The sequence below is a fragment of the Salmo salar genome, chromosome 10 (genome assembly GCF_965601325.2).
Source record: "Salmo salar chromosome 10, fSalSal1, whole genome shotgun sequence".
NCBI classification, from domain to species: domain Eukaryota; kingdom Metazoa; phylum Chordata; class Actinopteri; order Salmoniformes; family Salmonidae; genus Salmo; species Salmo salar.
In genome coordinates, this window is record NC_138300.1 from 17,320,383 (window position 1) to 17,341,726 (window position 21,344).

Here is a 21,344-nt window from a genome sequence, read left to right on the forward strand (position 1 = left end):
CAACATGTTTCATAATCTGTAAATGCCAAATAAATGGCAAAATCCCTTTCTCATTGCTCAAAGCCTTTGACATATAAGCAACCTTTGTTTCAGTTTCACAAGAAAGGAATCGTCAGGCGAAATGTCTTGATTAATCTTCACTGCAACTAAAATACTAATTCCTGCAAATCCAGTGCAGTTTTTCCATAGTGAGAATCCAAATGCTGGGAAGAAGGCATACATTACCGTATTACCATTACCGTAAAAAATGTCAGTTCTTATCCATTGATTCCTGCAGTATAGTTTGGTAATATACTTTTAATACATTTCTAGTTAGCAGTGCTGGCCATGTAACAGATGACAAACTTTGATAGCAGGATTGCTGTATTTCATTTCAACATAAGTATAATGTCACCATCTTAGTAAAAAAGTATAAGGAGCAACGCTATATTCCCTGCTGGAATTCTTGTATTTCTTGATGTGAAATTTAATCAACATAACCAACATGGAAAAATGCATAATGTTGATCAAAAAAGACAATTTGTAAGCATTTTTTCAACCATGACTAGCTATTTGACAGCAAGATTGTCATACAATGTGTTTTGGATCGACATATTCAAAGTCAGGTGACGACAAATAAAAATAAAAATGAATGGACAGAGGACAAAGCAGGTGGTGAGCTAAAATGAATACATTCTCAATTTGGTGCTCTAAGCATCCAAATAACATTCCTAAAAACTGATAGAGGACTCCTCAAATATACAAGGATTCCTCAATATAAAACAGTCCCATGGACAATTTATTTAAAGCAAAAAACAAAAAAAAACATTTAATCCCCCTTTGTCATCAGATAACAAATTAAACCATATAGTGTGGTTTAAGTCTCATTTCGCTGTTCACAACCTCACCCCTTCAAAAAATGGCAGGCAAATCATGCAAAAAAGGAAATACTGGGGGGCTGATTACATTACAATTCACAGAGGGGTAAGAATGGAGGGTTTGGGAGCCATAGGAATTTGGAGCAAACAGATGGGCGAACTATAGGGAAGCCAAAAATTTAAAAACACTCATAAAATAGAAGTTACAAAAGGAAAGCCATTCTACCAACCTGGTTTAGTGGCAACTCCTAAGAGAAGGAAGGTGGCTTAAACCAGTTCGTACATTCAGTAACCATTCAGAAACAATTTGACTCAGGTTCAATTTATGACTCTGGTTTCAATGTCACAACATACTGGTCACATTCAGTGATTCTTTCTATGAAGTTGGTATATGCTGGCTTAGGTTGCTTTCACCTTCATTCATGTTTGTGCTGCTTTATACCTGCAAATAACCAAAAGGAAGTTACGGGTACTGATTCGGATGCATTCATTCTTTTTATGTGAGAAATCACTGTCACCTTGTATGAAAATCAGTACCAGTGGTAAATTTACAGTTTGTGTGTAACTGGTGTGAAATGGTTTCAAATACTTTGGATTTGACAACTTAATTCTAGTCATGTAGCTAACATTCTGTACACACGACTGCATTTCACAGTGGAAGAATCACATTCAAATTTGAACGCCAATTGATTCTCCATACTGAATAACCAGATTCGGAGGATGCATCTTCAAGGAGTTCACAAGCCTTATCCTTCTTCCAGCCACCTTCCTAGTCTATTCCTTAACTGTTACACTACATGACCAAAAGTATGTGGACACCTGCACATCGAACATCTCATTCCAAAATCATGGGCAATAATATGGAGTCGGCCCCCCTTTGCTGCTATAACAGCACTAGATGTTGGAACATTGCTGCGGGGACTTGCTTCCATTCAGCCACAAGAGCATTAGTGAGGTCGGGCAACTAGGCCTGGCTAGCATGTTGGCGTTCCAATTCATCCCAAAAGACAAAACATTTCTGTATGGACCTCACTTTGTGCACAGGGGCATTGGCATGCTGAAACAGGAAAGATCATTCCCCAAACTTTTGCCACAAAGTTGGAAGCACAGAATCGTCTAGAATGTCATTGTATGCTGTAGCGTTAAGATTTCCCTTCATTGGAACTAAGGGACCTAGCCCGAACCATGAAAAATAGCCCCAGACAATTATTCCCCCCACCAAACTTTACAGTTGGCACTAAGCATTGGGGCAGGTAGTGTTCTCCTGGCATACACCAAACCCAGATTCGTCCGTCCGACTGCCAGATGATGAAGCGTGATTTATCACTGCAGAGAACGCATTTCCATTGCTCCAGAGTCCAATGGTGGCGAGCTTTACACCCCTCCAACCCCTCCGAGCTTTACACCCCTTTACACCCGGTTGACATTGCGCATGGTGATCTTCGGCCAAGGAATGCCATTTCATGAAGCTCCCGATGAACAGTTCTTGTGTTGACATTGCTTCCAGAGGCAGTTTGGAACTCGATAGTGAGTGTTGCAACTGAGGACAGGCGATTTTTACGTGCTACGGTCTCGTTCTTTGAGCTTGTGTGACCTACCACATCGCGGCTGTGCCATTGTTGCTCCTAGACATTTCCACTTCACAATACCAGCACTTAGAGTTGACCCAGGCAGCTCTAGCAGGGCAGAAATTTGACCAACTGACTTGTTGGAAAAGTGGCATCCTATGATGTTGCCACTTTGAAAGTCACTGAGCTCTTCAGTACGGGCCATTCTACTGCCAATGTTTGTCCATGGCTGTGTGCTCGACTGTATACACCTATCAGCAACAGGTTTATCTGAAATACCCGAATCCACTAATTTGAAGAGGTGCCCACATACTTTTGGCCATGTAGCATATTTCACACCTAGCCACCTGCAACTTCAATAGTGACACAAAAGTGTGTAGACTATAGTAGAAATCAGTTTCCATTAATAGCTGTGTTCATGCAGACGGATCTTACATCCACAAGGAATTCCCCCAGGTAAAGCATTACTTCAAATCCGCTGCCAATCTAAGCATAAAAACGTTTAAAACATAGAAAATTATCCGCTGAACAGCACAGCAGGCGACATCTCATGCCACCCCACACCCCCCTTTCAAAAGATCAAAAAAGCCTTTGCTGCAACTTCAAATAATATTGAGTTAATATTATTCAATGCTGGTCATTTTTCTATTAAATATTTTTTGCCTTTTGCGCTCTGCAATAAGAAAGGTACTTCAAAAACAAATAGTCTCACAATTACAGATCTCTTGGATCCAGAGCTCACCACTTCAGAAACTTTCCTCTGATATCCCCATGCCATTCAACTCCACCAGACTTCTAGTTAACCACCTGTTTCTGAAAAGACCTGTTGAAAAAGCCAAATGGTTCCGAAGGCCATCAAAGGCATTTCAATTCAAAGTTCTTTATTATCAGACTTTAGAGCAGAAAACTTTTCAACTCAAAGTTGAACGACAACGTGAACTGCCACTGTTCCTCTTGGAGACTGTTCCTCTTGGAGACTGTTCCTCTTGCGGTCATTTGATGAGATTTCAGGTCTGAGAGTTGAGATCAACACCGCCACTCGTCCTCCACATCAATCCAATCAAATGAGTTTGGGTATCAAACGGGTTTGGCAAGCGATCAACATTGAGGTGAGGATTTCCTATGTTGTCTGCTTGAAGTGTTCCACACCCTCCCCCCTCTACTTTCTTGTTATCCGCTTTCGAGAGTTAGTGGAAAGTGCTCCCTCAGCCAAGTTGCTTGAGAACTTGTCTTTCTCTGTTAGCTGATCAAAGAGCAAGGTCCTCTGGATAACTGGTCATTCCCTCAGACAGAGGCGTGAGGTTGGAAGGGGAGGTGGGAAAAGGGTTGTGGAGGGACGGAGTTGTTCCTCGTTTCGTCTTCCTCACGACAGCTCGACCGCTGGCCACCGCCTTCCTCTCGCTTTCGTTCCCATGTGCCGGCAGTGGTCCCTCACTCCCACACGTTCCCTCTTCCTGGCCGTCCGTTCTTTCCATCACTTTCTCTCTCGCGATTGGTTGGTTTCTCTCTCCCGTTGATTTCACACGGTGGTGCTTCAGTTGTAGCAGAGGAAAACAGGTATCCATTTTTTGTTTTTATAATTACCCAGATTAAAATACTGATGAACTAAGCTCAGTTCAAGCCTAGCTCCTCTTCCAACAACCTGAGAAAAGGAAACAATAAGGATATTCAAAATGGCTTCCGCCAACACGATTTTTGGAAGTACTCGTCTGTACAGTAGAGGTCAAATCAATAACAGTTCTTGATTACTCTAGTACCATGGGAATGGGAATAGTTATCTTACACTCTAGTACTGTGACAGTCCAGTCACCCCACCATGTTGGTATGCACGTTCACCCTGGTAAGTCGAATCCTGCGACAGAGCCACATCGATTTGAGACTTGAACTCGTCACCTAAATAACTGTCCTGTTAAAACAGAAGGAGAAACACCCAATTACATCCAAAACATAATTCTTCCAACTAATGTTTCCGTAAAAAAATTCCAGCACTGAGCAAATTTCAGGTCTGCTGAGCACAAACTTGAAAGTTGTGAAAATTCAGTGCAACTTCCAGCAGGCGTTTACTGTGAACACTGAGGCTGTACCCGGTTTAAGTAAGTTTTAACAGTGGCCAAGTAGGCTACTGTGGCTATTTGATCATAATGTTGGCCTACTAGAGTGGCCTTCCATCAAAAACAATGGAGAAAATGCATCCCATAACATTTTAACATGGAAATAGTTGTTCTATCATTCAGTCTACAGTAGCAGCCAATGTGTGGTGTTCAATGTAGGACTACATTCCATGAGACTTTAGAAACGAACATGCAGGGCTTGACATTAACCTGTTTATCCACTTGTCCTTCAGACAAGGTGACTGAAAATGTTGTGTTGTTTGATGCAAGAAACCACCTTACAAAATAAAATGCATTATTATTCCCATACCATTATTACAGAGAATCAGAAAAATTATGCCCCCCCCTCCTACAGGCTACTTAGCTTATTCAAGCCTGTCTCAAAACACAACACTGCCCCTTTATGACAAAAAAAGCTCTTTACCTGACTCTCTTTTCAAAGATGTATAGAAATGTACAAGCAATCACTCGAGGCTAAAGGGGACATTGCTTCTAACACATTTCCCTGAGAGTATCAGATGATGTCAGCAATATGAACCTCCACCCAGCATATCAGAGGTGGCATTATTACCATATTGCTTCTTGCTTGATTCAAGCAATATGGCAAAAACATTACATCTAACCAATGAAGCTATTATAATTTTTACTTATACCCATCTAATCCTCTCAGATCTCCACAATCACATACAGAGTATGGTACGATTTGGGATTGGGCATAGGAGTACGAGGCCAGAGTCTGATTTGGTATTAGGTAGTAAAGAGTGGAGTTTAGGCCGGTCTTGTTACCTGGGAAAGTTCAGGCTGGGAGAGGCCAGGCTGGCTCATCTGGGAGGGCTGACTCATGGTGATGTAGCCCTGGGTGAGTGGCCCCTGGGAGAAGGGCTGGGAAGACACGTCCTGGCTGGCCTGGCTGTTGTGCCCGTTGGCCTGCCCGCTGCCACTGTGGTTCCCCATGCCGCGGGTCCTCTGGCGCCCGCCACGCCCCGCTTTGCCCTTCAGCGCCCCACCGCGACCTGGGTGGCACAGAGCACTCACTTATCAAACACACTAACAAACAATGAACATGCATTACAGACGAGAAATAGTAGGGGTACGAGGACATCTCCAAACCCCCATAACACAATATCACCAACAACAGTACCACATGAAGAATACTCTGGTGAGCAACACTGAGACTTCTGGTTATTTGGATACTGTCCAACTTCACAGGGCCAAATACATATTCCACCAGTCAATATATTAACAACTAATGAATAGTTGTTTCGCTTCCTGCTCACCTGCAGCAGGGCCGTTGGCCTGGGCCAGGTAGCCTGGCGGAGGCATGGGGGGCACCACCAAGTTGAAGGGAATAGGCATGTTCATGGCCGCCATGTGGGCTGGCCCAGCCCCAATCATGCCGATCTGATCGTGGGTTTGGAAATACATGTTGGATGGACGCCCTGTAGAAAGAAACACACAGAAAACATGTCACAGTAGTGTGTGAGCGGTCCCATTGCTGTAGGATGCGTTTGTTGCATCTAGCAATGCAATAAATTCTGGTGCCACCTTACAGTTCTAGAAAGGCATTAGCCTACAGTACCTTCAGAAAGCATTCACAACCTTGACTCCCCCCCCCCAAAAAAAAATTGTGTTACAGCCTGAATTTAAAATGCATTAAATTTAGATTTTGTCATCACTAGCCTACACACAATACCGCAAAGTGGAATTAAGTAAAAAAAAAAATAATACATTAATAAAATATGAAATGCTGAAATGTCGAGTCAATAAGTATTCAACCCCTTTCGTATGACAAGTCTAAAAAAGCTCAGGAGTAAAAACTCAGTTGCCGGAGAGGAAGGAACCACTCAAGGATTTCACCATGAGGGCAATGGGGACTGTGAAACAGTTAGAGTGTAATGGCTGTGATAGTTTTCTCCTAACGATGGATCAAAAACATTGTAGTTACTCCACAATACTAACCTAATTGACAGAGGGAAAGGAAGCCTGTACAGAATACATTTTTTCCAAAAACATGCATCCTGTTTGTAATCAAGGCACTAAAGTAAAACTGCAAAAAATGTGGCAAAGCAAGTAACTTTTTTTTGTCTTGAATACAAAGTTATCTTTGGGGCAAATGCAATACAACACATTACGGACAACCACTCTCCAAATTTTCAAGCATTGTGGTGACTGCATTATTTTATGGGTGTGTTTGTAATCGTTACGGACTGAGGAGTTTTTCAGAATAAAAACAGAAAAACGGAGCTTAGCACAGGCAAAATCCTAGGAGGAAAACCTGGTTCAGTCGGCTTTCCACCAGACACTGGGAAATGAATTCACCTTTCAGCAGGGCAATAACCTAAAACACATGGCCAAATCTGGAGTCGCTTACCAAGAAGACAGTGAATCATCCTGAGTGGCCAAGTTACAGTTTTGACTTAAATCTACTTGAAAATGGTTGTCTAGCAATGATCAACAACCAATCTGACAGAACATGAAGAACTGAGAGGAAGAATAAAGGGCAAATGTTGAACAATCCAGGTGTGGAAAGCTCTTAGAGACTTACCCAGAAAGACTCACAGCTGTATGGAGTCAGGGGTGTGAATACTCAAATGAAATGAGATATTTAATTTTCAATAAAATGTGCAAAAATGTCTAAAAACATGTTTTCACTTTGTCATTTTGGGGTATGGGTAAAAACGAATATTTAATTCAGTTGTGAATTCAGGCTCTCACAATAAAATTTGGAATAAGTCAAGGGGTATGAATACTTTGAAGGCACTGTAAATGTTAGCGGGCTATTGAAGAGGTAAAGAACAAGTTAACGCATTATAAAACAATTAAAACGAAGTGGGTACGGATACAGAGTTTCTGTATCCCAATTTGCCCAGGCTAAAAACACAGATATTTCTGCGGATGTGCAGGATTCTTTACACGTAGCACTCTGCTGCCTACATAGCTGCTGTGCTGAGTGTTCCGCTGCCGCTCCCCCCTACTTGGTCGCCTTCGTCTGGTCACTGGTGTAGCCTACAAACTTCATGTTGTACACTAAACTGTTCCAAATATTGCATTCCATGCCTCAGTAAGCATAAGCACGACTTCAAGTTATTTTTTCAGGAGAGGAGTAGGCTACAGCTATGTACATGTTTTACACAAAACACATTAGACATGTTCGTACAAACTTTGCTGCCAATATTGCAAACATAAGCAGGCAGTCTAGCGATATCATGTTCTTAGCTGCGGAGTTATATGCAGCCATTTACTCTCGCCACGGTACAGCAGCATATATGGCATAACTATGGCACCGGGCGATGCAAAACAAACTTGCCCATTGTCAGACTCTTTTTACCGGTCTGGATAAATGCTCGGCTGCCCAGAGGTGGAACGCAGCAAGACAGACACGCAGTCGAATTAGCGATTGAATTCAATTTTTTCCATCATCAATGCAAACACTGACTAAGTCGCACAGGAGGCAGACATGTATACGATATGGTAGCAACTATAAAGATTAGCCTACATCACACAACACGCTGATTGTTTTTGCTCCAGTGTAGGGCCTGCATCCTGCTTGTGCACCTGCAATATCCGTTACATCAGACAGAAGGTTGTAGCCTTCATAATATATAGGGCTGACCCCATTTAGTCGACTGGTCAATTGTTTTGTCGATAGACCGTTGGTCGACCGAGATTTCTTTAGCCAAGCAGACGCAAATATATATATTTTTAATATAGAGCACAAGACACCTGACACCTGTCTGATTCGCGCCTGTCTCAGTGGATTAATCCATTGTGGAGGCCGTGGGGATGGCATAGTCCATCCTCTAAGACATGTGCTACTGAAATTGTATGCGTTACACCTGTCTGATTCGGCCAAACTGAGCAATCAGGGGAGAAGGGCCTTGGTTAGAGAGGTGACCAAGAACCCGATGGTCACTGACAGAGCTCCAGAGTTCCTCTGGCCAGACAGAAGCCACTCCTCAGTAAAAGGTACATGACATCTTGCTTGGAGTTTGTCAAAAGGCACCTAAAGGACTCTCAGACCATGACAAACAAGATTCTCTGGTCTGATGAAACCAAGATTCAACTCTGTGGCCTGAATGCCAAGCGTCACGTCTGGAGGAAACCTAGCCCATCTGGAGGAAACCGGTGAAGCATGGTGGTGCCAGCATCATGCTGTAGGGATGTTTTTCAGTGGCAGGGACTGGGAGACTAGTCAGGCTCGAAGGAAAGATGAATGGAGCAAAGTACAGAGACATCCTTGATGAAAACCTGCTCCAGAAAGCTCAGGACCTCAGACTGGGGCAAATGTTCACCTTCCAACATGACAATGACCATAAACACACAGCCAAGACAACGCAGGAGTGGCTTCGGAACAAGTTGTTGAATAGTAAAAATTAACAACAAGAAGGAGATCGAGAAAAAGGAGTGTTATTATTCTAAAATATACTTTTTTGGAAAATATGGAACAGAACACTTAATAAATGATAAATAATACCAGAGGCTGTTCTAAAAAAAAAAAAAGTGTAAAGCCTTAATTATAGCAAAGTAAAGATTAAAAGAAAATGTTTTACTTGACATGTCGTTGTGTGATGCTTGGTACTCACGGAATCAGTAGGCTATTAAACAATCATTCAAACAGGCAACAGAAGCAGGATCGGTCTTATTTCTGTAGATATATATGGATGATTTATAAAGCCAGGTACATTTAACAGTTAGACTATTGATTATAGACCTAACTACGTTGGGGTTTCCTCTCTCCTCACTTTTCTTAGACAATAAGGCAAAGACTTTTCTCCTCATTCTGCTGCTGCCTCCACAGCATTGTTCTCAACACCAATATGCTGGGTAACTTTGCTATTATGCATAGCAAGATGGTCGAGGAAAAGGCACCAATTCAACAGCGCACTGATGTATTTCAGAACCGTGTACAGTGACCACTATCCAACGCGGGAGAAAGATAATTTGTTATAAAATAATACTCTTTTTTTATTAGATGTTGCACCATTTTTCTTATGTAATATAACCATACAGCCCCCTGCACCTCTCTGATTCAGAGGGGTTGGGTTAAATGCAGAAGAAATTTCAGTTGAAGGCATTCAGTTGTACAACTGACTAGGTATCCCCCTTTCCCATATACAATTTCAGTAGCATATGTCAGAGTGATGGACTGCGCCATCCCCATGGCCTCCACAATGGTTTAGTCCACTCAGACAGGTGTCTTGTACACCATGATATAGATAGATATTTTGCTACTGCTCGACTAAAGAAATCTCGGTCGACCAACATCCTGTCAACCAAGCAATCGACTAGTCAACTAAATGGAGTCAGCCCTAAAATCATTAAATCATTTGTTTGTTCATGTCATTCATGCTTTGAAATGCAATCAAGCGTTTTAGTTTTAAAATGAAATAACGTTTGGGAGCTTTGAATAATTGCTAATGTTTTCCATTAGAACAGACTCTCTGGTACACTTATAATTTCTTACATTTTCTTTACAAATGTTCCAAACGGTCAGTAAAATAATATTGTAATCTAACAGAACCTGTTTGGCACACAATACTCACGCAGCGCTTGCTGCTATTCCCTCATTTTTCTTGATCTCCAGTGGCGTACACAACTAAGTCAAGTGTCTTCCACACATTTGACTTCCCCTTTCCCTCCTGAGCAACCAGTAAACATTCCTGAGTAAACATTCCAACTCCTGAGCAACCAGTAAACACCCCCATTTCGAGTTTCTTTTTCACATCTTTCGTATTAATTTTGCTGACACGTGTTACGGTGTTCAGAGTTTGTTATAACCAATTTATTGATGTGGTTATGATAGGCTATAGGTCAGGCCCTATTGGCCATGTGCACGCGATGCATACATGTTTCACGTAAAGAGAGCAAGGAAATTATTTTCCTAAACAAATGAGGGACTTTGGTAACAGAACTTTTCGGTCAGAGTTTAAGAAACTAAATGGCTGTAATTATGTTGCAGCTTCAGCACGGACAGTGCAATAAACACTTGCTGTGTGGTGGTGCCTCTTCGCTGCAACAGGGAGGTTAGAGAGACAACGTGCGACATTCACACAGGCACTCGCTGTAAAAAATAAATAATTAACACAGCGTGGTCATCGGCCTCCCGCTTGAGTCATTCGTGTGTCTTAATTATTTAATCAAACAGTGTGCTTAAAGCATCAGACCAGCTCTGTGCATTTAGTTGATTTCATTAAAAACACATAGGATGTGTCTATACTGTATATGGGGAAATACAGGTTTAAAAACTTGACAGATGACTCTCGGGCGAGCAAGATTTTTTTGTCGGGGACAGCCCTAATAATATATATATGTTTTGGAATGTTCGTTCAAATCGCTGCAGGGTTTTTAATTTAGCTGTTTAAAAATACGAGTCAGACATCATCATGGTTTAGAAAAGGGTGAGTAAAAAGCGAAACGTGAAGAGAGGAGTGCGAGCAGCAAATACGTTAGAAAAACAAAACTTTAGCTTTGAGAAAGAGGATTCCGGAGGGCGTGGGCAAAAACTCTGTATCCGTAGCCACGGCCTTATAGAAAAAAAAGACACTTTCCCACTAACCTGCGCTGCTGCGATCGTAGGCAGACCCAGGGATGAGGGCCTCGCGGGCATCATACATGGCAGTGCTCATGAACCGGGCTCCCTGGAACACAGACAAGGGTTTAATACCCTCGAAAACACAGTGGAACTGCTGTACTGTTGTCATAACATTGCTGTAAATGGCATTACATATCGGCCAAAGTGTTACCGAGTTAAAAGTGTTACTGAGGAAAAAGTGTTACTGAGGAAAAAGTGTTACTGAGGAAAAAGTGTTACTGAGGAAAAAGTGTTACTGAGGAAAAAGTGTTACTGAGGAAAAAGTGTTAAGTATTAATTTAAAAAAGGATATGAGGGGAATAGACTCAACGTGGGTTCAATACCCACACTGAAAACATGTGCCAACTGTACACTCCGACACATCCAACATATAATGTGTGTTTATGCAAGCGTCATAACTCACAGGGTTGATGGCATTGACCAGCTTGCGGGGCCTGCTGAACTGCATCAGGCTCTCTCTCAGGTTGTTGAGGGGTCCCTCCACCAGAACCTTCTGCTCCTTGTAGTAGTTGAGTAAGTGGTTCCACAGAGGCTGCTTGGACAGGGCCTTTGGGTTGCCCACAATGATCACCCCATACCTGAAAACATACGTTACACACACACACACACACACACGTCAGTGGGAGAAATCTAAGGACAAGGCAGTCTCAAAATGCACCATTTTGTCTACGTTGTCAAGGATGAAAGTGGACAGTGATTCACATACATTTTTTGATGATGAATTCTATACTGTTCCACCGAGGCTCATCACAGTTCATCATCAAGGCTTCTAAACTACCATGACTTTGAACCCCTGACATCCTATGAAGTAACTATTGCTAGGATCCCATTGTCCATTCTAGGTCTTTTATATGTAATTCTATGTCTTTGGCCATACAGATTTGAAACTGTCTACCCAGAGAAGCTGTGGTGAGAATGAAGACTAATGGTCCAGATGCTTACTTGGCTCTGGTGAGGGCCACGTTGAGACGGCGCGGGTCGTTAAGGAAGCCGATGCCCTGGTGCTCGTTGGCTCGTACGCACGACAGGATGATAAAGTCCTTCTCCCTGCCCTGGAATGCATCCACGCTGGCGATCTCAACCTCCTGATAGCAAGACAAGAGGATAGAACAGTGTTGTAACATTGGTCATCGAGACCTGTTGCATTTGGCATTGGTCGAATGGCAACAGGTATCGACATAAATAGTAACGCAATATTATTTGAAGATTTTATAAATCTGCTACCATCTGCAGAACAATAATAAAGCAAATCGATATCACAAATCATGTTCTTGAGAAGACAACAAAAATATATTGAATTGTTCTTTCCCAAGACAGTGCAAGTTCAGCTATACTGCCGTACCTGGTAGAGTTTTGTGTGGAGGGAACCACTGAACTGCATGTACTGCACCAGGTAGGACCTCTGGCCCTCGTAGGGGGTGATGATGCCTATCTGGTCAGGCTTGGCCCCAGCCTTCAGCAGCCTGGTTGTGATCTTCTCCACGTTGGCCGCCTCAGTTCTGGGGAGAGGACAGTGTTTAAAATTGTTCCAGTCAAACTAAATGAAGAGACGCACTCTATGTGCATTTCAAAATAGCAATCAATTCTGTTGATACTTTGAGATGAACCTTGACAGGACTGTTAGCCGTACCTGTTCAGGTAGGACGTTCCAGAGCTGGCTATTTCCTCCTGGCCTTGAGTTACATAGAAGAACATGGGCTTGTCTGGCTGTGGCCACTGGAAGTCAAAGCCTTTCTTGATGCGGTCAGCTTCCCAGGATAAACAGAGAATTTGTCAACATGGTTAGTATGGGAATTCAGTGAGATTGTGAACAAACCTAAAAATGGCCATTTTATTCAATAGCAAATACGTGCCCAAAAGCAATATGCTTTGAGTTACAGTCGATTTCAGAATGGCCTAACAAACTTCCACAGTAGAGTAAACGCTTTCTACTCAGTGTATGAACACAAACACCGCTTTAATCCAACGCAGATCTACACTGCTACTTCTAGATCTTTTAGGGGTGAACAAACACACTTTCTACAAAAACGTCACATGTTCTAGATAATAAGTGTGAATTATTATTATTTTTTTTTACACATGACCAATTCAAAAGCTATAATATGACCAAGAAGCCTGGTGAAAACGTCTAACTCACCAGCGGTGACTCCGTTCTGCAGGGAGCCCTCGTAGAAGATGTTGGAGGGGAAAGAGCTGAGGGCCGGGTGCATACGGTACTGCACCTGCAGACGAATGGGCCTGATGCCCAGCACCACCAGACGCTCAAACAGAGACTGGGACAGGCCTGCTTTGGCTGCCTTCTTACACATCACTACTGGGCCCAGCTGGCAGTGGTCTCCCACCAGAATGAGCTGTGAAAGGGGGGAATTAATGATGAAATGACAATCAATTAACCAAATATTCTCATGGGCTTTTACATTGTTTTCGTCTGGATTGAGTAGGTCACGGACAATTGACCTAGTTGAGCTGTTTATCTTGAGCATAAATTGGTGTGTGGTTGTACCTGCTTGGCACCCAGGACCACAGGCACCATGCACTCTGGCTCGGTGGCCTGGGTGCTCTCATCAATCAGGATCGAGCGGAACTGCATCTTGGCCAGGCGTGGATCTCCTGCCCCCACACAGGTACAGCAGATCACATCCGCATTCTGCCGAGGGACAGAAGAGGAACAGTGGTTAACAGTTGGTTTGAAACTATAGGAACGGGGAACCCATATCATCTTCGCTAGGTCCAAAAAAAACCTGTTCTACTTGACAGCACCTGATACACCTAATACTGCTGTGACATATCGGGCAACAAAGGTGTAAGTGTTGTAAAAGTCCTCCTCACCGTGAGCAGCTCTCGCTCAGCGGTGCGCTTCAGGGCCCGGTAACGCTTCTCGTCAGCAGACGACAGCTCCCCGGTCTCATCCTTCAGCTGCTGCAGCTTCTGCAGCTCTGGCATACTGCGGGTCACACCAGACACAGAGCAGGCAAAGTGGGTTGAGTCATTAGTAGCCTTGTCGAGAACCTGGCTTCCCTAATCGGAAAACCTGGTGCAGTTAATGGCAGAAAGTAGTTCCAAAGGGGTACAAAGCCGGAGTGAATCAGTGACGCCTCACAACACCTCAAACCAATTAAATGCCTTGTTTGGGCGGAGCTCTGAAGGTGCCCACTAGAATAGTGCTATAGGAGCAACGGTTCTCCATCTCACTACAAACCGCGTATGCGGCGATTCCTTGAGAGTTAAGGACACAAACCTGATCCTTGATTACTGACATCAGATGAGAAACTACTATTACCATTGATTTCTCCACTTTCAATAAATCAGACTGCCACACTAAACTATTACTACAGCCTGTAGGTAGACACGCCATAACTTCTCTTTTTTTGTAGGGTGCAGAGAAGTTGTAATGCCTTCGACTCGATTTGTGTAGAGCACATTTCTTCCAAAACAGAATTCACTTTTTTCTGCGATGTTGCAAACTAGCATACGCAACAACTCTCTGCAAGTGTGGCCACGGTCACACGTGAGAGTGACGGTTCTTGAAATTGAACATCCAATAAAATGTAGCCGCTGGAAGCCATCAGACCAAATCAAGCCATTTCGGATGATATAAAATTCTACAGACCTTCAAATGAGGTGTGACAACATTGCGATTTGGAGGTATGGCTACGCGAAACTAAGTCTGTGGTTGCATTCCCCTGCTCAGACGTTGCATGCATTAACCAATGTTTACGTGCCAAGTCATCGACAGTGTCATCGACTTACAGATTGCTATAACAATGTGGTTAGCGGATACTTAAAATACTTATCTTAAAACACCTGGATTTGGCATGAGTAAGCAAAGCCTGAGCAGAGGAACACCCCCATTAGAAACACACAGAATTAGAGTTATTATATCCAAAAAGTCTGGCAGATCTATTCAATGGTTCTGTTGGAAGTACTTAAAAAAATCCATCCATCCTTCCCTTTCCATAATTCTTTGATATTCAAAACAGGGATAATACATTGCTACAAGCATTAACACGAGTGATTACGAGAGCACTACTACGTGTAGGATACAATTTCAGACAGTGCTAACAAAGACTTCATTTCCCAGCATGCCCCACCTGTCCATGTTGCGGATCTGGTTGTGCAGCGCCAGGAATGAGACGGGGGAGTCGATGGCCTCCCTGCTCTTAGCACACAGCCGGACCACCTTCAGACCTGACATGTGGATCTTCTCAGTCAGCTGGTCCACCGCGATGTTACTGGGAGCACACACCAGCACGGGTCTGCAGGAACCAACCAAACACAACAGATGAACGCAGAAAGCTAGGACAACGTGGAGATGCTTTTGAGAAAAGACACATATGCATAGTGAGTGTTACCCATCTTACCCGTTGCCCTGCCTGGCGAGCTGGTACACTATGGTGGCAGATGTGACAGTTTTCCCAGTGCCGGGGGGGCCTTGGATAAGACTGAGGGGTCTTTGCAGCACAGTCTTCACAGCATACACCTATTTTAAACACACAAATCAAAACATTTATGAAAGCTGCGCAAAGAGCACATGGTAGTACGGGGAATTAACATCCAACTCCAAATGAAGTTCTTCATGATTATAAGACGACATTACTATAATAAGGTTTCCCCATTAATAAGAGGAAATGTCTACTTTTTTGTGATCATTCATTCACTAAAACGAATGGTTAAAAATGCAAACAAGTTCAGTTTCAGGCAGTCAGGTTGGGTCAGGTCAGTGAGGTGTTAAGAGTATGTGTGTGGGTCAGACCTGAGAGTGGTTGAGGTCGGGCAGGCCCTGGGCAGTGAAGCGTTTGGGCAGCTGACACTTGATGATGACATCCTCCACCTCGTGGCCCAGCAGCTTGTGGTAGATGTAGCCCGACACGGATGTCTCGTCCACAGCAAAGGTCTTCAGGGCACTCTGCATTCTGAAACCCGGTGGAAACCAATGGGTTATAGTGGCGATAAAGAGTGATGTGATTAACAATAATAATACAAGCTAGTACCTTCATATCATGTCTTATTCATTCAATTCTTCAATATACGTCAGGAGTTAACGTTAGGGATAAATCATGTGAAATGCTGCTGAAGCTAAAAAAAAAAAATCAGTACTCTGGAAGTCACGTTAAGAACACCAGAGCATCAACAACCAAAGTAGAACTGATTAAATATTCTGATCTGCTTGTCACACCTGTCAAAGGAAGTGGACTTCCACACGAAATCCACCTGGTAGTTGTGGGTTATTTCCACAGGAGCTCCGACACTGCTGCGCAATTCTATAGCAATCTCATCTCCATAGTCTTTCACAAAGGGTGCTAAGGAAATAAGTACAGCAAAATAGCCTTTCCTCCTTGTGGAATGTTAGAAAGAAAAAGATGTCCGTCCCCCACACACTTGAACGGGGCTAATAGTAGGGAAGAAAAGAAGGTCTACAAAACTGTAGATTTTCCCCTACATTAGCATATATCAGATACACTAGACAGGTGAAAACTAGAGGGGCATTAACTAATGGATGGGCTTCTCCTAAGGGAGTTCTATGGTGTATTGAACCCTTAATAATTTGGTTTAAATTAGGTAATTATCTCCCAATAAAATATTATTTATTTCTGCAAGCCTTTGAACATTGCAACCCAATAACGTGGCTAGAATCATTAGACTGATTACCTCACGTTTTGCATTGGTTACCAAGAACTAGTCTGCATTTGAGACATTGAGAATGTTCAGATTGGCTGATAAGTTGAGACACAAAATAGCTTCTTTTTTTTCTGACCCCCATCATGGAAAAATAAAGATGGAGGTGGATCCTATTTGTTAAAAAGGGACCACTATGAAAAGGTGGTCAGAAGGTAGAGATGAGCAACCACTGAAGAATTAAAGTTTTTCTTCAGAATGGTCTTTTAGTTAAAGGATACTGTCTGGGACTTTGATGACATGGCCGATGCCCTTCCAAAGTGGGGCCAGGTCTCCTTTGTAGCGCAGACAAATCTCATCTCCCTGCATCAGCCGCATGTCTGTACAAACCACCACAAACAGAGACACATTAGAAACACTTTGCTCAAAACTATATCACAAAATATACGAATAATGGTTCCAATGAGACGGACAAAATACAATACCGTACACACACGGCACAAAACGAACACACCACCAGGGATGCAGGTATGGGATGCGTGGGATGCAAGGGTTCTCTATGCACAGCAGAAAAACTGGTAGACAGAGAAAAGTCAATTGAAAGAATTACCACCTGAATCCGTCTTGGGCAAGGAGAAATAGGCAATCCGCTTTTTATTCAGCCCCAGGTCCCACCTGACCGTTATATTATCTTGGGTCTATGAAGAGTTCCAGATGAGAACAAGGGAAACAATAGGACAAATTATTAGTCATAATGTTATTAGCTACATAAAAGAAAACACAGCCCCCCTGCTATGTTCAAGTACAATTTCCTTTTCTTTGAACATGCATCGTTCCCTGAACATGTTCATTGATTTGACAAATTTGGCAGGGTTATAGCAAGGTTTCCACCATTATGATTTTACCTCACACAAGACAGATAAAGTACTGCATGTAAACATTTAATAGAGTGTGTATGTTGTAGTAGGCAGTTGCACAGTAGACTCATGTGTGACTGACCTTTTGTTGACTTAAAGGGGAGCTTATGGATGATCTTGGGCCCAATAAAATCCATTTTATTTTTGGACTAATTCTGTTTTTCCATGTTTCAGATTTCCTGGGGTTTTTGTGGTTTTTGCTCTCTAAAAACACACCTTTTTTAAAAATGTATATAAAAAAAAAAAGACTAAATTGGATGTTCCAAATCTACAACAATGCTTAAACTGCATCAGAAGACCCCATTTGAGGTCTGGGAGAAAGAAAAAAAAAAATCCCAAAATGTAACATTCTTAGGTGTAGATACCCTTTAATTCAAGTGCGCACCAGCAAGAGACTTGTTTGGTTTTTCTGTACATGTGAGTGCATGTGAGTGCAGTGTTTGCTAAACAAATCACCACTGGATTGATGCAAATAATCATGATATCATTCTGCCAGGTAGGCGTAATCTACTTTTCAATTGATATTTAATTGAGAACGTTTTTGGGAAAGCCTTTCCATCTACCAGATGATAGTTATCATTAGCATCATCGCTATCGGCCACACAAAGTGGTAGACAAATGCGCACACAGACAGGGGCATTCCCATGCTGCCTCTTCAGAATGTTGAAGGAAAAAAACTGAATCAACACATGATTACAAAGTTCAATACATTTAGTCGATTTCCTAATATGTTCAATACATTTTTGAATATTGTTTAATGTCTGCGTTCCGTGATTCCGTCCGGGTTTTCCGCATCGCAGATTTTTAAAGGGCCTTAATTATCTAAGAGGATGTGGAGGCTATACCTGGGACTCTTTAAGCTTTTTGTCGTAGTCGGCCTCCAGTTTGACAAGGGGGCCGAAGATGTTCTGGTACTGGTAGGCATCCTCGTAGCGCAGCAGCACATGCTGAGGCTCCTCGTCTACACCGGGCTTCTCCAGATCCTCCAGAGTGGCTGTTGGATTGTCCTGAGACAAGAGGATGCACAGGTTCAAGCTTTCATGCCCGTTCATATATGGTAACACTGACTGATTCCTCCTACAGCTACTAATAGGTGTTGGTAGGGACTGTCCCTGCCTAGTTTTGTTGCCCTTCTGCCCCAAAAGAGGCCTTGATTTGTTGAATGACCCCCCCCCCCCCCCCAGTATGATGCTGTGGTGTTTCATGGTTATTTCTGAAGTTAAGCTACATGTACAGTGCGTTGTCGACTTCATGGCCCTGGATGGGTTGAGTCAGCCCAGTACCTTCCAGAGCTCCTCTAGCTTGTTGATCTGTTGGGCAGTAATCTGGCGGGCCCGGAGCTGCTCCTGCTCCGAGGGGATCTTCACCAGCCAAGACAGGAAGCAGCGGTCCTGGATCAGCGGCTGCCACTGGGAGCTGTCCCAGTTTATGTCTTTCAGGCTGCTCTGACTGGCACATGGCTGCCTAAGAGCACAAACATTTGGATACAGACAATATACACTTGCGTTATGGAAAGTCTGTTCGACAGAAGATTGTGCTGATCTCTTGCCAAAATAGGACATACACTAATCAAAGTTTATAAGTCACATACACAGTTTATAGCAGGTATAAACGGTGCAGAGAAATGCTTACTTGCAAGCTCTTCGCTGCACCTTTTAAACGTGCTGTAAATGGTGTAAGTGACAAATAAGCGTTGATTTGATACTTACGTTTACATCACGGTCTCTATGGCAACACACGTGTGTATACGGTCAAATCTATGGTAATAACACACACACACACAATCAGTCTCTCTATCACACCACACACACAGCGTTGGCCATCATTCCCTCTTTTTCAGCCCATTACACACCTGCACAGCAGCACCACCACAGAGTCGGCCTTGGCGGGTATGAAGCCCAGGAGGAAGACGTTGCGACAGCCACAGTTGTAGCACTCCAACACCGTCTCGCCCAGCGGCCCGTCTTTGTGCAGAGTCACCTCTTTGCATTTGGCTCTCACCAAGTGGTTTACGATGTGGCTGAACAAGAGCATGGGAGACGATCAACTTACATGCGCACGCACGTTATGAATGCATATTTTTTGGGTGGATATGATGCTGTCGTGTTGCATACCTGCCAGATGTATTGCCACGTCCATTGCAGAACCACTTCTTGCTTGTGTTGCAGTACACCACACAAGCAGGATCATGAATGCCACAGTAACTGAAAAAAGAAACATAGCAACAGGCCCTTTTATGACTTCTAGGTCGTACGCATTTACTCATAATCGGGTGCAGCAGCACTGAAAGCAATAACAGAGTTATAATACGTTTATATTACAACAGTTATTATTTTACAAACTACCTGCAGGCATGCAGTGGGAGGTCTTTAGTGTAATAGGTGTCCTCTTCATCCTCCTCAAAGTTCAACTCAGAGAGTAGTTGGCTCGCCTTGGCAACATCATCAACCCCTCCATTGTGAAGCCCTTCATTAGGACCATTCACCTACAGATAAGAGTATGGTTGAATTAAGACTGCAACAAGGCCACAAATTTAAGTATTGCTATGGCACTACGTAACGTTAGAAACATATTTTATTTGCCACTACTATGAACACATACAACTTTAAAAGGGTACATACGGTGGGTAAAACAACACAAGCAAACTTTTAATTTGTGTACGATTTTTTTTTGGTTTGTAGTCAAACCACTTGATGAACACTTGGAACTGCTGCAGAACGTCTTTACCCACATCGGCACTGTTGTTGTTAGTTAGCAATTTTAGCATGACCAACATTTAGCACGTTTTGGGCCTTTCATCTTGGAGTGGAGGAAGTCAATGTGTGGCGATACGGTGGTAGACAAGAAGCTAAGTTAGTTAGCTAACGCTACCTTATACTGCTAGCTATCACTAACTTTTTAATAGTCAGCCAAGTGACGTGTAAACAGTGATTGATACATATAACGCTAGCTAGTTAGCAATATTCCAGTGTGTTAGCAAACAAGTTAGCTAGTCAGCTAGCTAGTACGATAACTGGCTAACAAGGCTTTATAATATTAGCTGGCTAGCTAACTGTTGATAGCGTATGCAAACAGTCAACATTGTTGGTGGTGGCGAGCAAGCAAACTAACGCGTTACTTGTTAGTTCGCGTGTTTGGCTAGCTAACTGTTGACATGAAGAATACAAACCTGATTGTCCAGCTGACTCTGGGTGTGGCCCTGAGTTTGTGTCTGGCTAGGTAGGGTAAAATCGGTAAACTCGTACTCCGAGCCCTGGGTATCTGCTCCAAGTAGCTCCGCTTCTTCGGTGTCCAGGAAGGTGAGCGTTTGAGAACTCGGCCCGTACGCTTCCACACTCATCTCGACACAAGTTGCGCTGACTAAACGGACTCCGATGCGGCGATGAATATGATCAAGATCCTCAGTGATATGTTTATCAATGCTGATATTTGTGATCACCGCTTCGAGTCTGATTTGAACCTAAACAAAATTCTAACCGCACCAGAAATTAAACCGAAAACAACTCGAGGCGCCTGAACTCCAACACCAAACAGTGACGAACTTCCTAGACACACAACGTGCATAGAGCACACAAATGCAAATGAAGGAGGATGAAACTATTATTGATGGATATTGGTGACAATCTATTTTTTATCATGTCAAAAAAAAAAATCAGTAGCTGTCAACTAGAACAGTTTACTAT

At 43.0% G+C, this 21,344-nt stretch overlaps 1 protein-coding gene across 4 annotated transcripts; it reads right to left on the minus strand.

The window, feature by feature from the left end:
• Positions 1 to 268: 268 nt before the first annotated feature.
• LOC106613627 (regulator of nonsense transcripts 1) lies at positions 269 to 21,218 on the minus strand. Of its 4 annotated transcripts, none has more exons than XM_014216084.3 (24): positions 20,831 to 21,218; positions 20,007 to 20,146; positions 19,776 to 19,865; positions 19,514 to 19,681; positions 18,945 to 19,125; positions 18,507 to 18,668; positions 17,358 to 17,442; positions 17,026 to 17,124; positions 16,305 to 16,413; positions 15,882 to 16,041; positions 15,490 to 15,608; positions 15,220 to 15,384; positions 13,958 to 14,072; positions 13,632 to 13,775; positions 13,266 to 13,479; positions 12,759 to 12,876; positions 12,471 to 12,627; positions 12,071 to 12,213; positions 11,532 to 11,706; positions 11,093 to 11,174; positions 5,814 to 5,975; positions 5,323 to 5,549; positions 4,209 to 4,331; positions 269 to 4,067 (listed from the first exon to the last, which is right to left on the minus strand). In XM_014216084.3, the coding sequence occupies exons 1-23, from the start codon at positions 20,999 to 21,001 to the stop codon at positions 4,212 to 4,214; spliced, it is 3,306 nt and encodes a 1,101-aa protein (XP_014071559.1). In that variant the 5' UTR covers positions 21,002 to 21,218; the 3' UTR covers positions 269 to 4,067; positions 4,209 to 4,211. The 4 variants fall into 4 exon arrangements, with proteins under 4 accessions (XP_014071559.1, XP_014071557.1, XP_014071558.1 ...); XM_014216082.3 differs by having other exon boundaries at positions 16,305 to 16,428; XM_014216083.3 differs by having other exon boundaries at positions 17,355 to 17,442.
• Between the last annotated feature and the right edge of the window lie 126 nt (positions 21,219 to 21,344).

Bases quoted from the DNA above. Each gene is read 5' to 3' on its own strand.
- LOC106613627 (XM_014216081.3), bottom strand. From the start codon at position 21,001: ATGAGTGTGGAAGCGTACGGGCCGAGTTCTCAAACGCTCACCTTCCTG. The intron at 15,609-15,881 runs GTCTGACCCACA...TGTTTAAAATAG, and splicing joins CCGACCTCAACCACTCTCAG to GTGTATGCTGTGAAGACTGT. The intron at 13,480-13,631 runs GTACAACCACAC...CCCCTTTCACAG, and splicing joins TGGTCCTGGGTGCCAAGCAG to CTCATTCTGGTGGGAGACCA.